Source organism: Dipteris shenzhenensis, chromosome 20, assembly GCF_047967505.1.
Source record: "Dipteris shenzhenensis isolate YYH24624 ecotype China chromosome 20, Dip_SZ_1.0, whole genome shotgun sequence".
Taxonomy (NCBI): domain Eukaryota; kingdom Viridiplantae; phylum Streptophyta; class Polypodiopsida; order Gleicheniales; family Dipteridaceae; genus Dipteris; species Dipteris shenzhenensis.
The window spans coordinates 31,269,555-31,295,691 of NC_141615.1; the positions used below are offsets into that span (position 1 = coordinate 31,269,555).

Sequence of the window (26,137 nt, forward strand, 5' to 3'; positions counted from 1 at the left end):
TGTAGGGGTGCATGTGACATTGCTGATGGCTCTCTAATTGAAAACGTGTAACTATTGTAATACAAGAGCTGGAGGACTTTCAAGGATGCCTTTAATCATATCCTATCATAAATCTTTATCGGAACTTAATTAGTTTTCCTAATAAGTGTCTAGGTCACCCTCTTGGTCAATACAATTTAATTGATCCTGTCTTTGTAAAATACTAGGTCCATGAGGGCCAGCTTGCTATGGGGTGCCTCCTATGCCTAATCCTTTGTGCTTGATTTGGAACAATTCTTGTGACAGATTGTGGTGCTGGGTTGTCAATGTTATAGTGTTTTATGGTTTGGTCACATTGTGTGTGCTTTTGAGATGGATTTTCTTGCCTTTGGTGGTGGGGCTTGATTTTCACAAGGACCAAAGGAGGTAGAACTATTCTAGTCTTAACCAATTAGGTTTGAGATGTGACAAGTGTAAGATGCTGTAGATCATGAGTAGTTTTTGTCAAGAAGACTGCAGCACATCTTTGATCTGGAAAGGAAAGAAAGGCCGCGAAGCTCCATGTTGTTCAGGGTGCTAGCTTAGAAAGCTGGATTTGGCCGTTTTTTTCCAGAAATTTTTACCTCCTTTGCAGAGCTTGCATTTGGAAGGGAGGGGTTTAGGCTTCCTACTCTTTAATGCTAGGCCTTTCCTCTAATAGTGTGTCTTCGTAGTCACATTCTTCCTTTCCTAACCTTGAGTTACTTGAGGGGAGTAGTCCAAGTGGGGAGTGTTGGCTGCAGAAAGCAACCTCTACCTCTATTTTCTAACATGTTATCATAGCTGTGAGGAAGACTCACAAGGGTTGGAAGCTGAAAGGTGAGAACCTTCGGAAGGAGATCTTGGTTCAAGCTTGTAGAAATTGACTTTTACGTTTGAAGGATAGTTACCCTTGCGAGGAGGGTGATCAAGATTTAGACAGGTTAATTGCTCCTAAGCTCTTCATTTCCTTGTCGTGGCTGCTAGATTGCCCATCCCAAGCTTAGGGGAAGCGGGTAAGCTCGACGGAAGAAACTACCCTCTTTGGAAGATGAAGATCTAGAGCCACTTGGTGGTTCGGATGATCTAGGAGATAGCGATGGGAGTGGAGCTAAGGCCACATGATATCAAAAATGCGGCTGGGGTAATGGTGACACCTGCGGATCCAGATGCAGTCAGAGAGTGGGTACTATAAGATGTAGATGCCCTGACCATAATTATTGCCATGACTGTGGACTCGTTTGTCCTTTCCCCCTCACATTCAATTGGCAGACACTGCATTTTTCAGCATGGACTACTTTGTAGGATATGTATAAGATCAACAACTCGGCCACAATCCTCGACCTAGCAATGGAACTCTACAACATGAGGATGGAGGAGGGGTACACATTGGAGGATCACATCGCCAAAATGAAAGTAGTGAGGAATCATTGTCAGCAGTTGGTCAACATATGGGTTTGGCACGGATTGCCATGCCTTTTCTTGGCATGCTCCCTAGGAGTGATAAAGGGCTTGTAGTAACAACTATGATCGCAGGAGAACGGTCGGCACTGGTTACTTTCGAGGAGCTAGTGCCTTTGCTTTTGCATGAAGAAGATCAGGAGAGGGGGCTGATACACTAAGATCATTCAATGCCCATAAGTTTATGATCCACCTAGTGTGAAAATGTCACGTCTAGTATCCTTGGTATGAGTGGATTAACAGAGATGTCTTTCCCAGTAAGAGTCAAGTTTTCAGGCATAGGAAAGTCTTGTGTGAGAATATGACAGAATCTAGGACGAGGCCTTTGTCAAGAGCAAAGGGCACATGGAGCGCAAAGGAAGTAAGAAAAAGAGGAAATGCTTGTATTGTGTTCAGCGAGGACATTTTGCGAAAGACTATAGAAAGAAGAAGGCTGACCAGAAAAGAAGGGGGGAGTCCAATCAAGAGTCAAAGGAGTCAAAACGAGCAGCCAATGTGGTAATAGAAATGGGGGCACTTTGCTTAGTGACAATGCCGAATGTTGCTGAGCTTAGGTATGCATATCCAGGTGTACCTATTTGTATGTGTTAAATTGAGAGAGAGTCTATGAGTTAGATGGATCAGAACTTTGCTTTTTCTCAGGTTTTGAGGGACTGGAGGGTGTAAGCCTTCCTGGTAGGCAGAGGAGGAAGTTTTTTTGCTCTCAAAACCAAGCTGCAGGTTAGAGGAAGTGGAACAAGGTGAACTTGTTGAGGCCTTTATGGTGGACATGAGGACATCTACGGGTCAATTGAGAGCTCATGGTCCATGACTTTGGAAAGACACTTGTCCTTGGAGATCTGTGTGGATCAGCCACTGGGATCACATTGTTTAGGAGAACGACTTGGTTGTGGATACTGCCAGATTGAAGATAGGTTGAAACAGACCTTGGGAGCATGGTGCTTGGCAGGATCCAGGCTGTCCTTAGATTCTGAGGTAGACAGCTGGATAATGTTTGTGCCAGGATTACTCAAGAATGCAGGTCGGTTCGTGATCTAGAATGATGGTGCCATTGAGTTTTGGTGCTACCGGGATTGTACTTGTGTACAAGGATGGCTTGCTTCACGGACCAGACCTGGAGGAGCAGGAGCTGCGGTCTCAAAGACCGATGAGCGTTTCAATGGGAGCTAATGAAGCATCTGCATTGTGGGTGTTGGCCTATGATGGGTTAGTGAGAGGGGATGTTGGGACTATTAGGGTCACTTCCCCACCTATGAGATCCTCAAATGAGGAGGACATGGGGGAGGTGTACCAGCAGGGTTTGAGAGATGCCACGTGGGAGAAAAGGTGTGTCACGGGGGCACGTATGTGGTCATGTACATGGCTGCCACATGGGCAGCATAAGGAGCAAGGACAGGCTGCTGAGAAGCCCCAGCTGGTGGGCAGAAGGGCCCACAGCTTGGGGCAGGTACCAGGACCAGAACAAGCAGCAAACGCTGCTGTCAGATGGCTCGAGTAGACCCTGCAAACAGCAGAAGTCTGTGCAGGAGACAGCAGCAGAAAGGCGGCTACAGGTACAGGCCAGAGCAGTCAGAAACAGGTGCAGCAGTCAGCAACTGCCATAAAGGCAGTCATACGCAGCCAGTGAGGCCATGTTGTTTCTGCAGACAGGTCGGGCTGCTACAGACAGGTCAGATATATGGCAGCTGTCCAGAAAGGGCCAGACTGGGTCTGGGACAGCAGACTGACTGGTTGACCAGTTTACAGACTGTTTGGCCAGTCCGTAGGGCATTCCGGAACCTATATAAAGGGGCCCAAGTGGGGCAGTACTCATTTAGTGTTTGGGCTATTCTGGAGCCTCAGTCTGGGCTGCACATGCAGCAGCAAGGAGGGTCAGGAACACCTACAACAGTGCCTCATATCAAGCTGCCATCACTGCAGCAAGGAGGGCGGGAGTTAGAGCTTAGGGGAGACTTGTGGTGCCAAACGGAATCAGCAAGGAGGTGAAGGATTAAAGAGCAAACAAAGCCTTACCATTGGCTGTCCACCTGAGCAGCAGTGTGCTTCTTGCTGTTCTAGCAGTCCATGCATAATTGTTGCAAAGTTGGATATGATAGGATTTCAAGGCATCCTCTTGCATGCTCTAGGTTTGCTTTGTTTCTGTCCTGAATGGCTGTACAAATGTGCGACCTTTCTGCATTTTCTGACATCCAATACTCGTTTGGGACCTTTTATTCTGCATGATGTGTAGGCATTTTACTTTTTAAAAATGTGACATTGCTTTTTTCAGTTCTAGCAATTCATGTGTTGATTGCAACATTTTACAATTTCAAGACATCTACTGTTTTGTCTTTATGTTGCAGTTTGACAGCAATCTGTGTACAGTGGTTATGGAGTTTATGGTTTTCAATCTTATGAGTGACCATCATGAGATTGAAACTGCACTATGTTGTATTTTTAGAGGATGAGTTTGGGAATGTTCCTGGATTCATCTAGGTATATGCTTCTGCCGTATTAGCGGACATGCAAATTTCACGTTGTGAAGTTTTCGTCCAAGTTGCGGCCTGCTGGTATTGTGATAATTCTTTTTATCTTAAATGGTGCGTTGCCCTATCAGCTAGATTTAGATTTAGATGCTGGTTTGGGAGAGACTAAAATGAAATCGTTTAGACTTCACAAGCAGTTGTAGCTTGAATGAAGAGATTTGGACTACCTTTTGATTAGCCTTCTCCTTTAGTGCTAGCCTTCGTCATGGCTGAGTTTGCCCTTCACCTCCGGAGTGCCGACAAAAACTCACTACAAAGACTTTGTACAAATGGATGCTCAAGTATGTGTGGGTGTGTGGATTTGTATGTGTGAGAGCATACTTTTATACTATGGTCTACACCCACTGTTGGGCATTGATGACGTCAGTGGGGATGTCATAGTAGCTAGTCCTTGCTATGCGTGATGGAGTTTATGGTTTTCAATCTTATGAGTGACTATCATGAGATTGAAACTGCACCATGTTCTATTTTTAGAGGATGAGTTTGGGAATGTTCCTGGATACATCTAGGTATATACAGTGGTTATTGCTGAAGAAAATGTTATGTTCGTTCTTATTAGTTTCCAGCAGTTAGCACAGATCTCAAGATATTATTAAAATTTTTAATTAGTAAAGGTTTGTTGAGCACAATGGGCAGTGGAGACCTTGACACCAATTTCATTTTTCTATTGTAGAATTTTAATTTTGGTGGCGACTGGTTGTTTGAGTATCTATTTGTTGATTTTGGTTGAAACTGAGCTTGGGTAAATGGTCATCAATGGTGAGAGACACCTCCAGGATTACTGCTAAAGATTTACTATATTTGGCGCTCTCCTTGAGTGTTTTGTCATAACTACCTTGCATCTGTGATGCATGTTTGTCCAAGGCTGTGACGACCTTGGAGTTTCTATTGATTAGGAACACCCTTCCACCCTTGATTCGAATATGGAGTCATAAAAAATTTCAACAAAAAATTGGCTCATTCCTACGGAACTTGTCGCCATTACAATTGAACATTCGAAGAGAAATGAAGCTTCATAGCTTCATGAACCAACAGACATCACAATCTAGACGAATCACTGAGTTTTTTTGAGCATCGTAGCTCAACAATGAACCTAAGCATCGTAGCTTAGTTCGCCTTACGTAGAAAATTCTCCCCAAGCATTGTAGCTTATTGTCTTGGCATGGTAGCCAAACAAACTGCTCAAACACGAATGCCCAGTCCTGATCGGGCATACTATCACATACCAGTCTAGCCATCTCCTCTGGTCTCGACTCCTTGATCATACAAGCCTTGGTCTTCTCCTTTTTCATCTCCTCATCTTTTTGCTTCTTGGTACAAAACCTTTCAGTGTGGCCAGGCTTGCCACAATAAGAGCATGCACGAACATCTGTGGTTATATTTCTTCTTTCTCTCATAGCAAATGCAGTGTCACCAGCATAGAGATCCACTTCTCTTTTCTGTTCACTCATGAGAAGTCCCACGCAGTCAACGAAGTCAGCTTCAGCTTCATCATCCATTCGCAAAATTCGTGCTATCTCATTGAATCTGGAGGGAAGACTTTTTAAGAGTATGGCCTTCTGGTCATCATCCTCTATCTTGGCTAAAGCTGCTTCAAGAGCGCTTGCATGTGATTTAAAAATGTTGCTAGATCTTCATTGTCACCCATACGGAGATCGTATAATTGTTGTTTGAGATTCACCTTTGAATGTCGCATCTTTGTCCCGAACAATGCCTCTACAATCGTCCAGTTCGTTGTTGCTGACTTTGTCATCTCGAGATGATGGAAATATTCCTCCCCTAAAGCTCGTCCCATCATACCAATTGCCTTGTTGTTGTTCTTCTTCCAAGCTCTTTTCTCTGCTTCTCCCGTAGTTTGTTCCTTCTCTGACCTGGACACAATCTCCCACAAGCCCTTCTGCATGAATTTGGTTGCTAGCTGCCAGCTTACAAAATTCGTGCCTGTGAATCTGATAAGGGACGCCTTTGACTTGTGTGAATCCATGCTTTCTATCTAGCATGCTTGACTCGATGAGCAATTGAGAGCTTACAATAGCCAACACTTCCAATGGAGTTTTGGAACGCCGATGCACTTTACTCCTAGGCTTCTTAGTCTTCCACAGTAGCACACGACCGTCGATATCAAGTTTGACAGAACCGAGTCTACTAAGTCTGCTCATAGATGATGGCTTAACTCATCTTGGCTCTCAGAATCAAGCTGCTCTGATACCACTGATTGCTTAATAACAAGATCTTCACGTAAAAGAAATTACACACGACAGAATAGCAATGAAAATAACCCGACTGCTTGTATTATACTTCAGCAAATGTGCCTCAATCCTACAGGATTTGTTGGCTTCTACATAGATTGCAGACAACTCTACTACAGACCCTACACAGTTGCGTGACTCTATTACTAGCTATGGCGCACGGCTCTCTGGCTCGTGGCCTTGACAAAAGGACGTAACTCTTCTACGTGAAAGCCTTTGTAGTTGTCCAAAGATCCTAGCCAATAGAACGTTGCCTCCATGCAGTCGTCTAGTTCATTCCCGAAAGCTATCAAGTGTCCACGCTATGCTCAGCTCTCCAATCATGCAAGACCTCTAGCATGGTCTAATGACCAAGTGTCACCAACTAGGACTAAGCAATCGTTTAGCAACTAACACACATTACAACTCCTAGGAAGATCACCCTTCCAACAATGAGAGAAACTTACAGGGCTGTTCATAGGTTGGCTTAGATCGGCATGAATACCGTAGATTGTTTGCTTAGTTTTTAAGAAGCCAGTGTTAACCATTTCTTCAAACAAACACACATACCACCCTTGATGAGATATGGCTCTTTGAAAAAGGATTACAAGGAAAAGATAAACAAGTAGCTCGATCCATCTATCACCGTCGCCATCTTTACCATACTCATTGGGTAAAAACTACCGCAGCACAATGTCGTCTGCAGACTGAACCATAATCCAAGGGCGGGTAATCAAGTCGGTCCGGGGGAGTTGTTAACCCTGAGGCAACAATGGCCAGAAGTGCAGTCTAGAGCAACAACGATGAGATCATTGTGTGTGTAGAGTAGTGGCAAATCTCGTCTTGTAATATCTTGGGCCTGAAAGATGGTATGAATCATGATGAATCTTAAAGGATGAGGATAGTCAAAATCCTCTCTAGAAAAGATCCAATCATACTTGCAACATCAAGATTTAGAGAGAGAAATACTAAAACTAGAGAGATAAATACTAAAAGACCACACTTGTTGAGGTCCCCCCACTTTGTGTAGAGACTCAAAAGGTCCCCTTACTTTTTGTAGGGACTCATGAGGTTCCCCCACTTTGTGTAAAGGCTCAAAAGCTCCATCCAAAAGGTGGAGGGACTCTTGTCCAAAAGGTCCCCTACAAAAGAGGTCCTTGTTGGACAGGTCACCTCCATCTGTAAGCCCCAAATGAGGAGAGCATGGGGGAGGGAGACCTAGGGCAAGGTATGCCCAGAGAAAGGGGACAGCCAATGTACGGATCAGTACGGGCTGCTGCAGGGCAGTGTACGGAAGGTGTGCAGGGTGCGCCAGGGTCCGGACAAGGGCTGAGCAGAGGCGGATCAGTAGGAGCATGGAGGTGCACTGTTGCAGCAGGTATTGGGCAGGTCTATGGCCTGCAAACAGGGCTGGCAGGTGGCGGGGTAAGCAGTCCAAAGGGGCTGGGCCCTGTTCGGGCTGGGCCCTGCATGGAACAAAGGGCTGGAAAAGGGCGGGCTGGATAGGCAGCCAACCAGCCAACTATCTGGTCGGTTGGTTAGGGCTGCTACAGACCAGCCAGTCGGCCCAATTAGGGCTGGCTGGTTGGTTGGTTCTGGAGGGCCTTGTGCCCTATATAAGGAGGGCCTTTGTGCCCTCATAAATTATTATCTGGAGCAGCAGAGCCTTATCAGACTAGAGCAGTAGATCAGCACCTATAGGGCCTACATCGAGGAGGTGTATAGGAGGCTGAAGAGCTGCAGACAAGCTGAGTTAGGGCTGCACACCTAGGCTGACATCCAGGGCGGCAAGGTGTAGAGATCAAGTCACGGTGACCAAGTCTACAGAAGCTCGACAAGGAGCACGCGGGCTCGAGTCTAGAGATAGCCAGCAGATTGGAGAAGTACCTTGTGGTAAGATCATAGGACCACACCATTGGTGGGACTGTGGATCTATCTCTTTTGTATTGTATCCATAGCTTTGGATGGAAATACATTATTTTGGTGGTTTCTCTATCTGGTTGGTTTATTGTCTATTGATGAGTCTACACATCTATTCTATGCACATTTAAGTAAAGAAGTTTGTGATTCCACACCCCACATCACACTATGTGAGCTCCTAGGCATTACTATCAGTCTTCTGCTGTGCGTACCCTCTGTTGGGTCATTTCTATCATGGTATCAGAGCCCAAGTAGGAGGCTCACAGGTGTGGGAGCCTGAAGGCAGGGACCTTGCTGAAGGACGACCTTGATTCAAACGCTCTTGGGAATCGACTTCCACGACTGGAGGATTGTGCCCTTGTGAGAAGGAGGGTGACTCAGGTTCAATCAGGTCCGTTCAAAGTTCTGGTCTACTGAAAATTGAGTTTGGTTGACTTTGATGTGTGGTATAAACAACAGAGATGTCGACCTTAAGAGCCTCTTCAGCCCTTGCTCTCCCTTCCTCCTCCCCCAGTTTTCTCTCATTCATTATCCTTAACTTTGGAGAGTCTGGGAAACTGGACGGTACCAACTACCCAATTTGGAAAGTGAAGATCCGGAGTCATTTAGTGGCTCGGAAGTTGTGGAAGCTGACCACGAGAGTGGAGGCGAAGCCAGAGGATATGGTGGACAGGCAAGGGGAGATAGTCATGGCAGTAGACAGAGAGGAGCTCGAAGCTTGGGAAGACAGAGATGCCCATGCCCTGGGATTAATCTCAGGGACTACGGTGGACTCTGTTCTTCCACATATCCAAATGGCCGAGACGTCAGTAGAGGCGTGGGTCACTTTGAAGGATCTGTACGAGACGGACAACACCTCTCGGATCTTTCTTCTTTAGCATCAACTTTATAAACTTGATATGGAAGAAGGAGATACGGTACATAGCCACTTGATGAAGGTCAAGGTGGTGAGGGATCAACTGTCAGCAGTTTGTCAGAAGACAGACTCATGCCATTTGGCCTTGATGGTATTGAGGAGACTACCTCGGAGTTTCAAGAGCTTTGTTATGACTGTGATAGTAGGACAGAGGACCAAACCTTTGATGTTTGAGGAGTTGGGTCCATTACTGCTACAGGAGGAAGCTCGGGAGAAGCTCTATAACGAGGACAAAGACGACAAGGTGATGCTGGCAAAGGATTACGCTGGCAAAGGAAAGGGCAAGGCTAACGGTGGCAAGTCTAAGAAAGACGACTCTGACAACGAGGAGACTTTGAAAAGGAAGCAGAAGAAGAAGTGCTTCTACTGTGATATGCCAGGACATTTTGCAAAGGACTGCAGAAAGAAAAAGGCGGATCAGAAAAACAAAAAGGAGTCCGACTCAGATTCAGAAGGAGAGGCCAAAGCAAATGTGATAATCAAAGAGTTGTTCCTGGTGACATCATCGAGTGTTACTGAGGTCAGATATGTTGATCAAGAAATCACAGTGAGGATGTCTGACATAGAGATGTGGGTCGACGAGGAGTCAGATGCCTTTGTGAAGGTAAAGGACAGCATGGAGCGCTTATACCTTCTAGGTGCGTGGCTGTTGACACTAACAGGAGGGTGGATTCCCTGGAAAGCCCTGGGGTCTCATGGTCAGATGGATGCTGTACTTCAGAAGGGGACAGTACAGGATTACACAGGCTCTTGGTGGGTGCCTCATTGAGGTACAGGGTTTGCTTTCAGAGCAAACACACAAGCAGTACAACAGTCTGGTATGTACTTGATATTTTGCATTTGAGCCTTTATAGCATAGCATGCTCTTCATTTGTCTCAGGTGATACGAGATTGGAAGGAATTGGCCTCCTTGGAAGGCAGAAGGGGAAGTATTGGTGCTTCTTTAAATCTTGGATGCAGATTGCTAGAAGGTGATGGACAAAGAGTACTGAAGCCAGAAGAGTACTTGCTTGAGAACTCAGCGAGAGTTCATGGTCCAGGTTATTTGGAAATATTCATTGGTTGCAGACCTTGCCAAAGGAAGGACGGGTTGAAATGGACCCTCAGAGCATGGTGCCTGGAACACTCTAGGTTGTTCACTCATTATGAGGGGGACAACTGGAAGATCAAGATGGCTGGATTGCTCAAGTTCAAAGGCGGGAACGTGACTGAAGGAGGTGGTGCCAGGAGGTGCTACCAAAGATGGACCTATGTACTAGGATGGTGTGCGGAAGCGAAACTAGACCTAGTGGAGCAAGAGCCATTGGATGAAAAGTCAGGAAAAGATTTTGACACGGAAATGTTCCAGAGGACTACGACCAAGGAGTTACTGGAGCATCGTCATCGACGTGTTGGCATTGGGCCGAGATGTGTCGGTGAGAGGGGGTGTTGGAAAGGTCACCTCCCCATTTGTAAGCCCCCAAATGAGGAGAGCATGGGGGAGGGAGACCTAAGGCAAGGTATGCCTAGAGAAAGGGGACAGCCATTGTACGGATCAGTACGGGTTGCTGCAGGGCAGTGTACGGACGGTGTGCAGGGTGTGCTAGGGTTGGTCCGGACAAGGGCTGAGCAGAGGCGGATCAGTAGGAGCATGGAGGCGCATTGTTGCAGCAGGTATTGGGCAGGTCTATGGCCTGCAAACAGGGCTGGCAGGTGGCGTGGTAAGCAGTCCAAAGGGGCTGGGCCCTGCATGGAACAAAGGGCTGGAAAAGGGCCGGCTGGATAGGCAGCCAACCAGCCATCTGGTCAGTTGGTTAGGGCTGTTACAGACCAGCCAGTCGGCCCAATTAGGGCTGGCTGGTCGGTTGGTTCTGGAGGGCCTTGTGCCCTATATAAGGAGGGCCTTTGTGCCCTCATAAATTATTATCTGGAGCAGCAGAGCCTCAGCAGACTAGAGCAGCAGATCAGCACCTATAGGGCCTACATCCAGGAGGTGTATAGGAGGCTGAAGAGCTGCAGACAAGCTGAGTTAGGGCTGCACACCTAGGCTGACATCCAGGGCGGCAAGGTGTAGAGATCAAGTCATAGTGACCAAGTCTACGGAAGCTCGACAAGGAGCACGCGGGCTCGAGTCTAGAGATAGCCAGCAGATAGGAGAAGTACCTTGTGGTAAGATTAGAGGACCACACCATTGGTGGGACTCTGGGTCTATCTCTTTTGTATTGTGTCCATAGCTTTGGACGGAAATATATTATTTTGGTGGTTTCTCTATTTGGTTGGTTCATTGTCTATTAATGAGTCTGCACATCTATTCTATGCACATTAAGTAAAGAAGTTTGTGATTCCACACCCCACATCACACTGTGTGAGCTCCTGGGCAGTCTTCTACTGTGCGTACCCTCTGTTGGGTCATTTCTATCAGTCCCACCTTGGAGGTACCTACAGATTGTGTAGAGACCAGCATGTATAAATCTCTCTCAATGGAATGAAGCTCCCACTTTTTGGGGTTCAGTGTTCAGGCTCACTATTGTGTTCATGTGATTGATCTCCATTGTGTCCATGCTCCCTTACACTATCGTGTTCTAGCATGCCTTTACCCTTGTACTCCCTACTCCTACTTCCTTCTCCTTCCTCCTTCATCCTCCTCCTCCTCCCTTCTCCTACTCCCTCCTGCTGCTCCTCCTCCTCCTCTTTTCTCTTCGCTTGTCCCCCCCTCCTCACCTCAAAGTCGCGAATGAGACTAGCTCTCCACTCCTCAACCCTGGACTCCTTCTAAACCCTGCAACCCTCTCTGAACCCTGTAACTCCTAGATAGCTCTCTCAACCCTATCCCGTCTGAATCTTGCAATCCCCTTCTAAACCCTTGAACTCCTGTGGAGGCGAGAGCATCCATCCATCGTTGTGATCAAGCTCTTTTTCTCACCCACGCGCGTATGAGATCTTCTTTCCACGCTTTAGGCTACACCTCTCACCGGAATACGACCCGAGGACCTGTGCTACACTTGTGAACACCTATGCTACAACGAGCAACGACACGAGGACCGTTAGAACCTGGACTTAAACTATTAAACCTCTTGAAGCATTATATATGGTAGAAGGTGTTAGGAGCTGTAGAAAAAGAACGTCTTTGCTGAAGGTACTAAAAATATATCTCAGACAGAATATTTCAAATTTGTTCCATCTAATGTCTAGTGGTATTGTGTTCATTTGTGCTCAGGCTTATAAAATATGTGTCTTAAGGAATCTGGGTGCACCAAGTTTATCTTTCTTCTTTGGTGTTTTGTATTAGGAGGCAGTTCAACGTGAATTTAAAAGAACCAATGCTGTTTCTTTCTACAAAAATGCAAAGATTATGGACGCTTGGAACGGCTGAGTTTGCATTGCTAGTTTTCTTCCAATGTTTGCAGGCTGATGAAAATTTGAGGCTAATCCAGTCATCACTACTTGAGGCGGTTGATACTTGTGTTGATGCTGCTGGTCATGAGTTTGATATCTCCCAACAGCGAACTTTGATGCGTGCTGCAGCCTATGGGCGAGCTTTCTGCAGGTTTGCCCATGCTTGACACCTTACATGAGAGTTTTTGTTGTTAGTCCTGTATCTAAATCACCGAAATCATTCAAATCCTACAAAGTTGCTTAGTTTTAATTTCAGTAGGCCTTGACACTTTGAAAGCTTCAGCTCATTTTTTACTAAGAGTTTCTAGAAGGGAGGCATTGATAAGATCAAATAAGTAATAGCCTTTACCATGCAGTAGGTGGCTTCTACATGATTGATGGGCTCTAATGGACTAAAAGGAAAGCTCTTAACCACATTATGTAACCATACCATGCTGAGAAACCTAGTAGTACTGATCACAATACGGCCAACAGTGATAATTCAATTGGGCAAGTTCATAAACTCTTAGACTATTTGCTTAATGGTCTTGGAACTTCAGCTAACTTCATCCTTCCACTGGATGGCTTGATTTACTGTAATGTCAATTAGACGAATGATTTACTGTATTGTCACTTAGATGAATGATTGCCACATTGTTGTTTCAGCCAGTGTGTGACTTATCCTATTTATTCATGCTTGGAGATAATGGTCAATGAATGCGTGCTGAGATGGCCTCCCATCTCTGATACAATGACCATCTTCTGCCCATAGGTCTCATAGCACGTACTAATAGATCACACTTTTGCCTTCATTTTATGTTACACGTATGCCTAACTGATGGTATGATGATATGCCTTTGTCTTCACTGTTATGCCTGGATTGCATATTTGATGTGTCTACTGTGCAGCAACTTGGAATAGGCTCTACATATATTTGTCTAAATATAACTAGTATTGGATGGTTGCATGAACTTGCTTGTCTAGTTAGCTTGCTTCTTTGCCTTGTAGTGACATAGTATGCATATTAGTTTGGTTCCTTCCTTAAAGTGCCCCTTATTTCAGATGCATGCTGCCAATTAATGGCAAGGTATGCTCAACAGCCTAGCCCAAAATCCCAAAAACTCCACATACCATAATCAGTTTCTCATTTTTTCACGTTCCTGATATATATCTTTGCATTTCAGGCTTATATATATATATATATATATACATAGTTAGCATGAAAAAGATAATAAATAAATAAGTATAAGTATAAATATAAATAAATACAAAAAATATAAATGTAAATAAATACTACTAAATATATAAATGTATAAATATAAATAAATAAATAAAGAAATATAAATAATAAGTATAAATATAAATATAAACATATAGATTTATTCTCGAAACTTTAGGCTTATGACGCAGGCACAATATGTAGTTCTCACTATGTTTTGTGTTTTTGGATGGATGTAGGTAACAGGTCCTGACTTTGGAGTAACTCTATGAGAACACTAAACTTTCATTTCTAAAATTTAGGAATGTCAACCACATGCATAAAGTTGGGATTTGCTGCTGCTTGTATAGAGGGGCGATTTGACCAGGCACCTAAAAGACCCCCCATCACATGCTCCTTAACCCCCCCAAATATAAGTTTAAATAAATATAAATATAAGTATAAGTATAAATATTCCCAAAACGTCTGGCTTATGACACGTGCACAATATGAAGTTTTGTGTTTTTGGATGGATGTAGGTAATAGGTCCTGATTTTGGAGTACTCTATGAGAACACTAAACTCTCATTTCTAAAATTTAGGGGTTTCTCCACATATCACTTGTGTTTTTGAAAAACACAGGCATAAAGTCAAGATTTGCTGCTACTTGTATAGAGCGGCGATTTGACCAGGCACCTAAAAGCCCCCCCATCACATCCCCCTCCCCTGCCCCCCCGGGCCCAACCATTCACCTACACCACACACGTTTGCATAGGGTTGGGAATAAATTTTGGAGTTGGTTTGTTGAGGTGCTTCTCTTCCACATGAGGCATGTGACTATCTGAAATTATGCTTGTAAATCAATAATTCCCAAGCAGTATTGGTGTAAAAACTCAAAATAATGGTAATAACTTTGCAAAGAGTGAAAAAGCCTGATGTGAGTTGTTATAACTACTGAAAGAGATATGTAGCACTTGTCGGAAGCTGAAATTTCACTTTAATCACAAAAGCCCTTTGCCAAGCATCTTAAATTGCCTTGAATGTGTGTAAGCATGTCGGAAGCCAAAATGTCACTTTAATTGCAAAAGCCCTTTGCCAAACATCTTAAATTGCCTTGAATGTGTGTAAGCATATACAAAATGAGAAAGAGAGGTTGGGTTCATTTGCAACCCAACTCTTTGTGTCTGAGTAGCTTGGAAGCTTCATAAAAACCCTAAGAAACATAGTAAGATCCTCCAACTGATGTCTTAAAGTGGTTGAGTTATTGCTTGAAGGGCATATTACCAATTGTCCATGAACTTTGGAGAAACCCATTAGCAGAGGCTGATGTTCTTGTAGATTTAAGTTGGATTTTGAATGATTCGGGAGTACCAGTCTTAAAATATTTGACCTCCTCTCGGAGTGTAGAAGAGAAGTGTACTCCAATCTTGCTTGAAACATTTGATTTTCCTACACTCTACGCTAAGACAGATTTGGAAGATAAAGTCACAAATAGAAAAGCTTGTTTCACAAGTTTTCAATTACAATTACTAGATGCAAAGTTTTATGAGTTGAAAAATCAGCCTTGCATTTGATGAAATCTTGAAAGTAAAACCTTGGCTTGGAAAAGGAAGAGGGCATGAAAGTTGTAGATGTTGAAGATGTCCTTAATTGGTTAAACTTCCTTCTAGATACTTTGTTTATAATTCTAGAAGATTATTCCAACAAAGCATCGGTATTCCGATGGGTACTAATTATGCTGTTTTCTTAGCTAACTTCCACCTTTTTACTCATGAATTTGAGTTTACACAATGATCTTTTGAGACTTGTCCAATGTTCTTCATAAACTTAGTTAGGTTAGGAGATTCATAGATGACTCATTTGTCCTAGACGTTCAAAACTTTGAAGATTTTATGTTCAAAGACTCAAATTCTTTCGGTGAAGGAATTTATCCTCGATAGTTTTATTTAACTCAGATGTATAGCCAATGGAAGCTGTTGTTGTTTCTTGGATCTTAGCATTACTCAATCTTCTTTAAGTTTAGATGTTGATATACAATAACTACAAACACCTGAATATGCTGTGTTGAATTCATACGAATCCCTCACATTCACTCAAACATCTTTGATAAGGCCAAATATGGTTCTCTCATCTTTGCACAAGAGTGTGTTTTATCTCTCAATTTAATAATTTAATCCTATTACTCCCACAAGCGACTATAATACATGAAAAGTAATGAAGAAACTCCGCTCTATTCTATGTTGTAATCGTTATATCTTTGGAATTTCGTGTTTGGGTATGTTTAGGATCCTTGAACTTAGAAGCAAAATCCAAAGTGGAGAGCTTCAAAGTCCATTCTCTTTTTAGTTCTTAGGTTGTTCTGTTTTTGAAGGTCATTTGCTCGTAGGTACGTGTTTAGTTTTGGTTTTTCCCCACCCCTTATAATTTATTATTACTTTAAAATTTAAAATATATAGCTATATAAATAGCTAATTAAAAATTACCGATAATAATTATTTCCTTGTATTTGGTTGGTGTTTCATTTTTGTTGTCTTATATGTGCATTGGTTTATCTTTGTTTCCTTGTTAGCATTAGTGTTTCTTTTGTTTTTGATATTTAACATACTTAGCAAGGGCCTTAGCGTGCCCTTTGCTTGAGCCCTTTGAGGCTTGTATGAGTTATTTTCGCTTGATGTAATTTGTCCCATAGGACCGTGAGGCCTCCTGAGGACGTTAATATATCTTTCTCTCTCTCTCTCTCTCTCTCTCTCTCTCTCTCTCTCTCTCTTTTTGTGAAACGAGTAACTATAAAATTAGCATGAAATCAATGTACATGACATTAGACTCCAAAAGAGAGCCTAATGAAAGAACTCAAAAACAGTGAGAAAACACTTCAAGGCTGGTAGCATCCAAGTCCCTCGCAGCATAACTATCATATAAAGATTGCTTGAGGGACATTTGAGGGACATTCTGAAGAAAGCATATGCCTGAGGAAACTGTTGTCCCATCCTAAAATGCAATCTCTGTGTCCAAATAGTCCATGGTACCCAAAAGCGAGCCCAGTGAAAGATAAGGAGGAATGGAGACATCTGAGGTGAGAAGCATCCAAACATCCAGAAGAGTTTCCCGAATCTGATAGAGGGAAACCGGAGCCGTAGCAAATGATATATCTTTCTTTCTCTCTCTCTCTCTCTCTTTCTCTCTCTCTCTCTCTCACACACACACACACACACACACGCACACACACACACACACACATTTCTTTTTCTTATTTTCTGTTTTTTAAATTCCTTTTTTCTATCGAAGTCTGTTGTTTGGGTTGGGTTTACCCAAGAGATTCCGGAATCTTTCGAAACCCAGATGGCAGCTTATGCATGTGCACTAATGAGAGTAGTCATAATTATTGTTTAAAGTTGCTTACAAACTACCTTCTTTGCTTTGTTTTTTCGCTTGTTTTATAAAAAGTTTAATTTGTAAGATCGGATATATTCTAGAGGGTACATTTTAATTGGTTCTCGTGTGACAGCCATTTTCCAAGGAATCGATTTCGGGAGATGTGTAAAACGTTAAGAGTTCTTAATGCAGTTCGTAATTTTGAGATTGGTATCCCTCTCAGCATACAACAGCTGAAAGTAAGTATTTGGTCAAGTCATTCTCCCAATTGGTTCTTTAATTAACATCATGCTTAGGCAGGTGGCTTTTCTCCTGTTTGTGGTAAATAAGTCTGTGATATTTGAAACAATCATCTGTTTGGCAGGTGCTCACTGGACCGGTGCTCATTTCCAGGCTTGTCAATGCGTTACGGCATCTATTGGCCTTAAGAATATCGGAATATCTCAATCTTAGCCAGGTTTGTAGTGTGAGTTGTGGCTGGATTTTGAAATGTAAACTCCAAATGAAGAAAAGGAATGGTGTCTTGCTCATCACGGTTTTGCCGTCAATCGTGGAAGTCTCATGAATATTATTTGCATACACAGCTGACTCTTTCAGAGCTTAAATATGGTCTTCTATCTTTTGCAACAGGAAAAGGTTTTGATTCACTGGGCATCTGCTAAAATTAATGTCTCATCTAACGTATCTGATGCAGCTCTCCTGGAATCTCTTGCTGACAAGGTATGTGCTCTGCTTTCCATTGTTTGGTTGCTTTCTTTGCAGTTTGTGAGATGCTTAGTGTCTAATCTAGTTTTCTGGAAATCTCCAGCTAAAGATATGCCCAGGGATTTCCTATGCTGCTGTGGCTGCAAATGCACACCAGAAGGGCCGGCGCAAGCTCGCGGCCCTGCTCCTAGATTATGAGCCACAGTCATCTGAACAGGTTTGTCCATATTCACATACCAAATAGATGTGTTATGATTGAATTGATCATATTTTACTGTATTCTTCTTGGATGTAATGTTGTATCATTTTACCTGGTTTGATCTCATTACTTTAGTATCAAGGTTAAGGCAAGTGCCTGTGCTTTTGTCGGCATGTTCGTCTTGCATACAGCTCCTCTGCTGATTCAAATATCACTCAACAAATATGCAAGCTAGCTCAAAAAACAATATTTTTCTCCTTATTATTGATTGTGCCTTCAACAGGGTATGGCAGCATGTATGGCAACCATTATTGAGCTTGACTCATATGGCCTCCACTGGTAATTGCTTGTCTAGAACACCATACCAACTTATTGGCACAAAGCCCATGGGTAGAGGCTCTTGGATAAAAGGAAATTTCTATATCGTGACCACCAGAGATACATATAATTGAAGCAAGCTATGAATTTCAAGGATAATGGTAAGACTTGGGAAGCCTTTGAAGGAAGAACTTCTTGTAAATAATCTGAAAACGGTTTTGGAAGCTTAGGATACACATCTTACACGTAGAGTTTACCTTTGGGAGGCTATCCTTATGTCAGAGACCACTATAATGTTAGTGGTTTTATTGGAGTGTTTAAAGAAGCGTACAAAGCTCAGATTAGAAAATATAACAAAGCCCTCATTCGATATGCAAGAGAGGCTTCCTGATTTAAAGCTAGACCTTGTTAAACTCACTTTTGTTTTAATTGTCTAGGGAAGCATCATACAGGGCAAGCTGTTCTAATTATTAGAGTACAAACTGGGAGGAGCTTAAAATTTCCAACCTAGGCAAAGTGCATATGGTGCAATCTCTTCTTTTCAAAGTATAAAGAGGTATGTCACCAAGATATCATGCATACATGGTATCTACATTTGGTCCATAAGATTTAGTACACATGCATTGTAAATTAATGGCCATGGTAGATGATAATGCCATGCCCAATTTTTTAAATTGTGTGCTGGTAAAAGGACGTGAATCTTTTGCATTTGTTATAAAGGACACTACACTATGATGTTGAAAGTCTATAATGATAACCCGACATTTCAAATCATGCACGCTGGTACCCTTATGTATCCCTAGATAGAGAATTACACATATGATAGAAAGGAGTCCATTCTTGGTTGCTAGTACAAGCTGCAAGGAGAACTCGATGAACCAAATTGGTGACTCAATGTCCAATGAAGATTGAGCAATATTTTAATAGCTCCATATATTTGTGACCTTACCTTTTCTTTTGATCTTCCTTGTTTTAAGATAGTATAGAAATTAAGCACAATTCATGTGTTTCAACCTCCATGCAACATTAGTAAAGGGGAAGAGTAAGCAGGGGACTTAAGCAGTACTTTACAAAATGTCAAATCAGCCAAGCAGTTCATTTCAGGCCTCACAAATTCTATCGATGAAGAAACAAGGATGGGATTCCGTGCATATATTATTGAGGCTTAAGTAAGGTCACGCCAAAGGAAGAAGTTTCCAATAGGTACTATATATTTCTCAAAACATGATGCTAACTCAGTTACCATATTTTTAACGACTCGATCAAAAGTTGTGCCTAAAACCTTACTAATTAAAAGTTTTTACCTCCTCATCTAACTAAGGCTCACCAATTTTAAGAGTCTCATGAATGCCAGTTTTGATCTAACAAATGTGTGAGCTAGATCGAACTACACGCTAGCCAAGTTTCGTGAGGCTTATGAATAGTGTGCTAAGACCATTTGGATAAATATTGTTGTCGTCTTTTTTTAACTTTTTAATTTCCCAATGAAAAAGCTTCTATCAAGTGTGAAGAGTGTAAAGTCTAATACATTATGCATAGCATGAAAACTCAGCCCCATGTCAAACAGAAAACGCCCATGACTGCAGCTGAAAGTGCTATAGTAAGCCCGAAGGAGACAGAGAAAGAATAGGACTATCTCCGTTCCCTAAGAAAGAACCTTCTCCTATTGTTGCAGATCTAGAATATCCCTTGCATCCTAGACGGGATGGTCGTCAAAGTATGCACAATTTTTTGTTGTCTTCTTATATCACATTTGGCTCTATATAATGTTGGACAAATGAGTCATGAAGTGTGATTTAGCTCAATACTTGACCCTTGGTGTGAAAGGGTGGTTAAGACTACCAATTGGTTTTTAAAGTGGTAGTTAGAGCTTAGTCTCCAGGCTAGACCAGCCATGATATCATATTATTGATAGTGCTTAGGAATTTTTAAGAGGCCACATGAGGTTGCATACCCACACACACATCCACCAAGGATGAAGGGGAGCTGATTTTGGTGGTCCTCAAGGCTCAAACCCACCTATATAATTTGCCACATTTGGCAAGCCCCTTTTTTTGACATCTTGCTGAGCAAGTGCCTATGCTCTCCTAGGTTTCCTTGTCACTATGGATGCGTGTGTCATGGCATTGGACAACATTCACATCACCCAGCCACCACACCGGCAGTATTCTCTTGGACATGTCATACAGTTCAACATATTAAGCCTCCAGAATACAAATCATGCCGGTTAGATGTAGTAGGCCTGGCTAGAAAGAAAGAAAGAGTTTGTTAAAGACCGATAGGTCTATGAGACCGATAGAAAAACCTGATACAATGAGCAAAAGGGTGGAGCTACTAAGCGAGCATCCAAACCCATGCTAGAGAAAACTATGTAGACATAGTCAATGATATCATCATACATGTCACCCTAGTCATAAAACATCCCTGGCATCAACATCCCCATGGACGATGCAGTCTGATAAAACGTCAAGATACACCTGATGATGGACTAGATAGTGTAGGCAAGAAGCCCATGATAGATCGCTGTCTGCTATCTGGATGAGAGGTCCTGTCATAGTGTTGAGGGTCCATGTGCATGGGAAATGCTTTATTGAATAGTTTTACTAGGATAGGGGCTAGGATATCAATCCCGTATGCATCAACCTCGGTGCATAAACCCTCATGATCCTTCGCTTAGCCATTGTGAAGCTTCATGATCGCATCTTGATGCCTCCCTTAGTGAATAGATTACAAGTAGTCAGTCATGGTGTGTGTGAAAGACCAGGAGGGGGCTGGCCAGGGATGTCATATAATGTACGGGCATAGTTGTGTTAGACTTGAGTATCTGTGAGTGGTGAGGGGACCGCCTGTCACGAAACCATTGCCAAAAGTCTTTGGAGTTAGTGCTAAACAAGATGTTCAGTAATTCCTCATCGTTTCGGCGAATAAAGTGTCATTTCTTATAGCGAATTGGACGGCGATACTCACATAGCGCGTCTGGTTCGCTTGGTAGGCCATGTTTGGACTCGACTCGGAGTCGTTGGTGAAGAGTCTTACACTCGTCATCGTACCAGCTATTACATGGCACAGACCCTAGAGGCGGTGGATGGTTAGAGCGTGTGGTGTACAGGAAGGCGTGAAAAGCAGCCTCCTGCAGTGATCAGCTAAGGTGAGCAGAGTGTAGAGTTGTGCAGAATATCTTGGTGAGAGGCTGTAATCGAAGTGTAAGTGTAAGTGGGTGGGGCGGTAGGTGGTGTAGCACGACGAGGAGCAGTGATACTAAAAAAGAGAGATGTATGTATGATCAGCCCTAGGGGGAGATGGTGAAACAAAGGAGTCTGTGATGTGTGATGTGAAGATAGGGGATCCCATATAATCAACCACTCTAGCGGAGGGCCATCGCTCAAGACCATTATAGAGAATGAGATCATGCGCCGTACCTAGATCCAAGAGTGCAAGGGCCTGTCTATCAGCAGACACTCGTGAAATGCCAGCATCAGTGAGATCTATGTCGGGAAGTAAAACAACATCCTCTCGAAAATCAAGCAGTGGCACCTGATGTGTTGCCATCCTCGCGTTGAAGTCCCCAACTAGGAGAACATCTTTGTGGCTCGAAATATCCATGATATCCTGGTGGAGAGGTGTGTATGGTGATGTCTCAACCTCCTCCCACACTGCCTTGGCGACTCTGGTGGACAATAGTAGACCTTAATGAAGAGATTTCGGCCAGTCGTCGTTGGAATCGGATCCGAAGGAACCTAGAATGTGGGTCGCTCCTCTCCACTGAGATTGCTCCAACAAGAGATGATCTATATAGGACTGCCACGTCTCCTAAGCCACGTACTCCGCTTGTCTCCCTCGTCTAGTCCCTATAGGCTGAGTCCCAAGTATATCCACTGAGCATTGGTAGGGGGCGCTTTGGGCTCTGATGTGTCTCTGTGTAGAAGACTAGGACTCCAAGAAATTCCTAGGCTTTGACCAAAGGGTACCATTACAGTTCCAAATGGTGCAAGCGAGGGTCTCGGTATCCTGCGTCTCATAGACCCTGCCCCCTATGTGGGAGGACGGTCAGGTGATCGGTGGGGTCCAGTAATGAGACGTCCATCTCGCACTACTACCCACTTCCCCTCCTTGCAAGCCGCATCCCACAACGGCAAGAGAGCATGTCTCTCCTCTATCTGCAAAGGAGTCAGGTCGTCATCCATGGATATAGTGGGATGATTCCGTAGGGCTGATCTACGGGCAGAGTTGCAAAGCGTGCTTGAGTGTCCCTGAAGCGTATGACAAGAGGCTACTCTCTGTTGGGGTCTCTCCCCACTCGCCATACTCCCACAATAGCATGATCAGGAACCCCTAATGTGGTCGCCACAAAGGTGGTCGCGTCATCCATCGGTGAGATCTTTGTCTGTGGAATCCCTCGGACTCTGATGTTGAGAGCCTAGTGGCCCTCTGCTGCTGTTCCAAAAAGGTAGCCGAAACAGTTGCCTTCGCAAGTTCTTGCTTCACCACATCCACCCATTTGGAAGACTCGATTAGAGGTAGAAGACCCCGCTGTGGTTGTCAGAGTCATTCTAATGGCTCTCATCCAATCCAACCTTCAACCTTGTTTTGCTCTCTATGTATGCCTATTAGCCTACTCTAAAGGCCGATAGTTTCACCAAAGTAATCCATTTCCCTCACCGAGCCCACGTTGAGAGGGACATTTATCCTTCCACAAAATGGTGGCAGTAGAGAGGAGTCTGAAAGCTTCTATCTGTAGTAATGGAAAAAGAGTTTTGCTACTCCAAGAATCAGAAATCACCCCCGTTTCTTTTTGGAAATATTCCAATACACTGATCTACATTTTTTGCCTAGTTATTGGTCTTTTTGTTTTAGAACATGCCTTCCTATTTTTGCAAGATGCCACTGGAGCTTCTGTCAATAGGGCACTGGGAGCGACATCTTGAGAGATTCTTTATGGACATTAATGCTTCAGTAGAACGAGGTGAGGATTCTTAAAATCAAATAAGACAACATTTCTTTTTAAACATTCATTGTAGCTACTGTTTCTCTTTGGTTTTCTACGACTGTGTCTAAAAATGGCTGAAGGAATATTTCTGACAACTAACAGGCTGCCATGTCATCTGTTAGATGATGCCATTCACTTAAAGCTTGACCTTACCAAAGTTAAATGTGGGATTTCAGGTTCCTCTTTTGATCAGCATGGAAGAAGAGGAAAGAGCATTGCAAAAGGCAGTGGAGAGTGGAGATACAGATCTTGTGTATTGTGTCATTTTCCAGATATTGGACCAAGTATGCTGTATTATATCCTTTAGAAGACTGTACGTACTCTCGATTCTGTTATGGCTGCTCATTTGAAATTGACATCCCTTGTCCTGCTTTGGAACAGAAAACCCGGGAAGAGTTTAATCGAATTATCTTGGCAAAACCCCTTGCTCGAGATTTGTTTGTTTCTTTTGCAAGGTAAAGGGCAGATGCCAATAAATTCTACTTCCGAGGTCTGACTTGTTCTTTCTTAAGAAGAAACTGCTTGTTGTTTTCTGCTGCTTCAAATGATACAAACGCCTTGGTGGTAAATTTGCAAGGAACCACAAGATTGAGTGCAGCACAGAAAGTGTAGAAACTGGTACAAGCCTAAGGTCTTCTGTGGGTATCCCCTAATTTGCAGGCAAAATGAACCGGAAGTACTCAAACAGTTTTTCCTGTTGACAGGACAAGTCCAGGTGAGCAATGACACCTTAACTATCTGTTTGCCATTTTTGAGTGTGAGGATATAGTGAAATCAATGTGTGCGCAGGTCTTTAAGTTACAACAAAATTTTGTTGACCATACATAGCTCAACAGCCATGTCAATTATACAGATCCTGGTTAATGCATCTGCAGGGAGCAGCAGAAGCTTTATTGAAAGAATCTTGGGAACATGTGGTGAGTCCCTCGTTACGACAGGGCTCCCCTTTTCAAGGCTCTCGCTTGAAGTTACTGGAGCGAGCTGCAGATTATTATGCTCAAACTAAGGAGCATAATCTCGAAGCAAGGTCTGTGGAGGAGCATGTTAAGTTACTAAGGTATGTGTCCCTTTGAATACCCATACCAATTTTGTACGAGCCTTTTATTCATATTCTCCAGTTTCCACCTGAAATAAAGCTAGGCTGTGGAGTGCAAAAATAATTGCAGGGTACAACATGAGCTAGAGGCTGCTACTGGACAACATATATTTGTAGATTCTAGTGTAAGCGACACGATTTGCACGTGTCTTGTTCTTGGCAACAATCGTGCTGCCCAAAAGATACGTGCTGATTTTAAGGTCTTGAACGTCCCCATCGGCCTACTGCTTGACTTGTACATTGAAAATTTCTCTTTACACAAAACTTGAGAGCTTTGTTACTGTTAAGCAGGTTCCCGAAAAGCGGTTTTATTGGCTAAAGATAAAAGCATTATCGATAACTAGGAATTGGGATGCACTCGACAAGTTTTCAAAAGAAAAGAAGCCCCCAATTGGTGAGTTCGATATGCCAAACTCGTAGTTGAAAACGATGAGGGAGAAAGTTTGCCTTTTATTTTTTATTTGATAACATTCATAAATATATTTTTGTATCTTAACAGGCTTCAAGCCCTTCGTAGAAGCTTGCATTGACGGGGGTGAAAACAATGAAGCATTAAAGTACATCGTAAAGCTTTCAGACCCTCAAGAAAGAGCAGAAGTGAGTTATTTATAGTTTGCAAATTGCTCTAACTTCTCTCATATATGATATCGTTGCTTGCCATACTTAGATCATCTACTAAATTCGTGAGATCTTGTCTTTGGTATGTTTTTGTTGAACTCAACTGGATTCTTTCTTTTGGCTCGTTTAACAGTTCTGACAACTTGAACTTTTTATGCCTCTACTTAGCTTTTTGTTTGTGTCTGTCTGTGTGTGCGTGTTGCCTGCTGTAATTCATACACATGCAGGCATATGCCCGCATTGGTCTACATAATGAAGCTGCAGAGGCTGCTGCTCAAGCAAAGGACAGTGAGTTATTGGGAAGATGGAAGTTAACATTTGGACAAAGCTCCGCAGCTGGAAACCTCCTTGATAACTTACGAGATCGTCTGTATTTTCAAGGCAGTTCATAGAGTATCTATTGTGATTATTCTTGTCTGGCCATTTCCCACGCAAGAGAGGCCGCCAGCTTTGCAGATTAATATAATATTTGATTTGTACCACCACAGCTTCTTCCAGCTTTAGTCCTCCTCCTCATGAGTGTGAATATCAAGATGCTTCATTTCCTGTCTATCCCATCTCAATTGCATCGCATGTGGCTGCCAAGTGTTGATATGGGCTGTTTGTTACTTGTCAAAGGTCATGGAACCTCTCTCTCTCTCTCTCTCTCTCTCTCTCTCCTCCCCCCGCCACCCCCATGAGCTCAGAGATTTCTCTTTGTGCATTGGTGTCTTTATGATTGTGGCTATTTTGCATTCGTCATGGCAGTTGATGCCCGCTTAGAGGCTCCACCCTTTCAGTTCATTGTATCAGCTTCTTTCAGTCTCATAGACGTTTCGGCCTTTTGAAGGCTCTTAATAAACTTTGTTTCTTTGTTTCTTTCAAAACCCCCAGTTCATAGAGTATCCGTTATTATTCTTGTCTTGTCATTTCCATCGCAAGAGGGGCCGCCAGCTTTGCAAATTAAATAGTAGCCTTAGCCGAACTATGGGCTTACCAGATTACAGTGAAATAAAGCACCCCGTTCTCTCCTTTCCACCTTATCTATGGAGTTGAAGCTTTGCTGCCTATTGAGGTAGAGGTGCCAACATTGAGATTCTTGATGAACATAAATGAGGAGCCTCACCATTACTTTAGGAACCGCCTTTTAGAGTCGCAAACAACATAGTTGGATCAAATGCAAGCAATAGAGCATTATCAAAAGACTCGAGTAAAATCGACTGAGAGCTCATCAGACGAACGAGGACAAGAAGATTGGTAAGGGT

The 26,137-nt window shown here is 43.2% G+C and overlaps 1 protein-coding gene across 1 annotated transcript in view; it reads left to right on the forward strand.

Moving 5' to 3' along the window:
• The window catches only part of VCL1 (vacuoleless1 (VCL1)), a 36,513-nt gene extending 10,965 nt beyond the window's left edge, over positions 1 to 25,548 (forward strand). Inside the window, exons 3-15 of the mRNA XM_087391523.1 lie at positions 12,434 to 12,573; positions 17,104 to 17,209; positions 17,335 to 17,427; positions 17,601 to 17,690; positions 17,779 to 17,892; positions 23,356 to 23,463; positions 23,561 to 23,634; positions 23,840 to 23,894; positions 24,055 to 24,236; positions 24,346 to 24,475; positions 24,567 to 24,669; positions 24,775 to 24,872; positions 25,121 to 25,548. Coding sequence (XP_087247649.1) covers positions 12,434 to 12,573; positions 17,104 to 17,209; positions 17,335 to 17,427; positions 17,601 to 17,690; positions 17,779 to 17,892; positions 23,356 to 23,463; positions 23,561 to 23,634; positions 23,840 to 23,894; positions 24,055 to 24,236; positions 24,346 to 24,475; positions 24,567 to 24,669; positions 24,775 to 24,872; positions 25,121 to 25,285 — 1,458 coding nt within the window. The 3' untranslated portion in view covers positions 25,286 to 25,548. The remainder of the gene's footprint in view (positions 1 to 12,433; positions 12,574 to 17,103; positions 17,210 to 17,334; positions 17,428 to 17,600; positions 17,691 to 17,778; positions 17,893 to 23,355; positions 23,464 to 23,560; positions 23,635 to 23,839; positions 23,895 to 24,054; positions 24,237 to 24,345; positions 24,476 to 24,566; positions 24,670 to 24,774; positions 24,873 to 25,120) is intronic.
• The last annotated feature ends 589 nt before the right edge of the window (positions 25,549 to 26,137 follow it).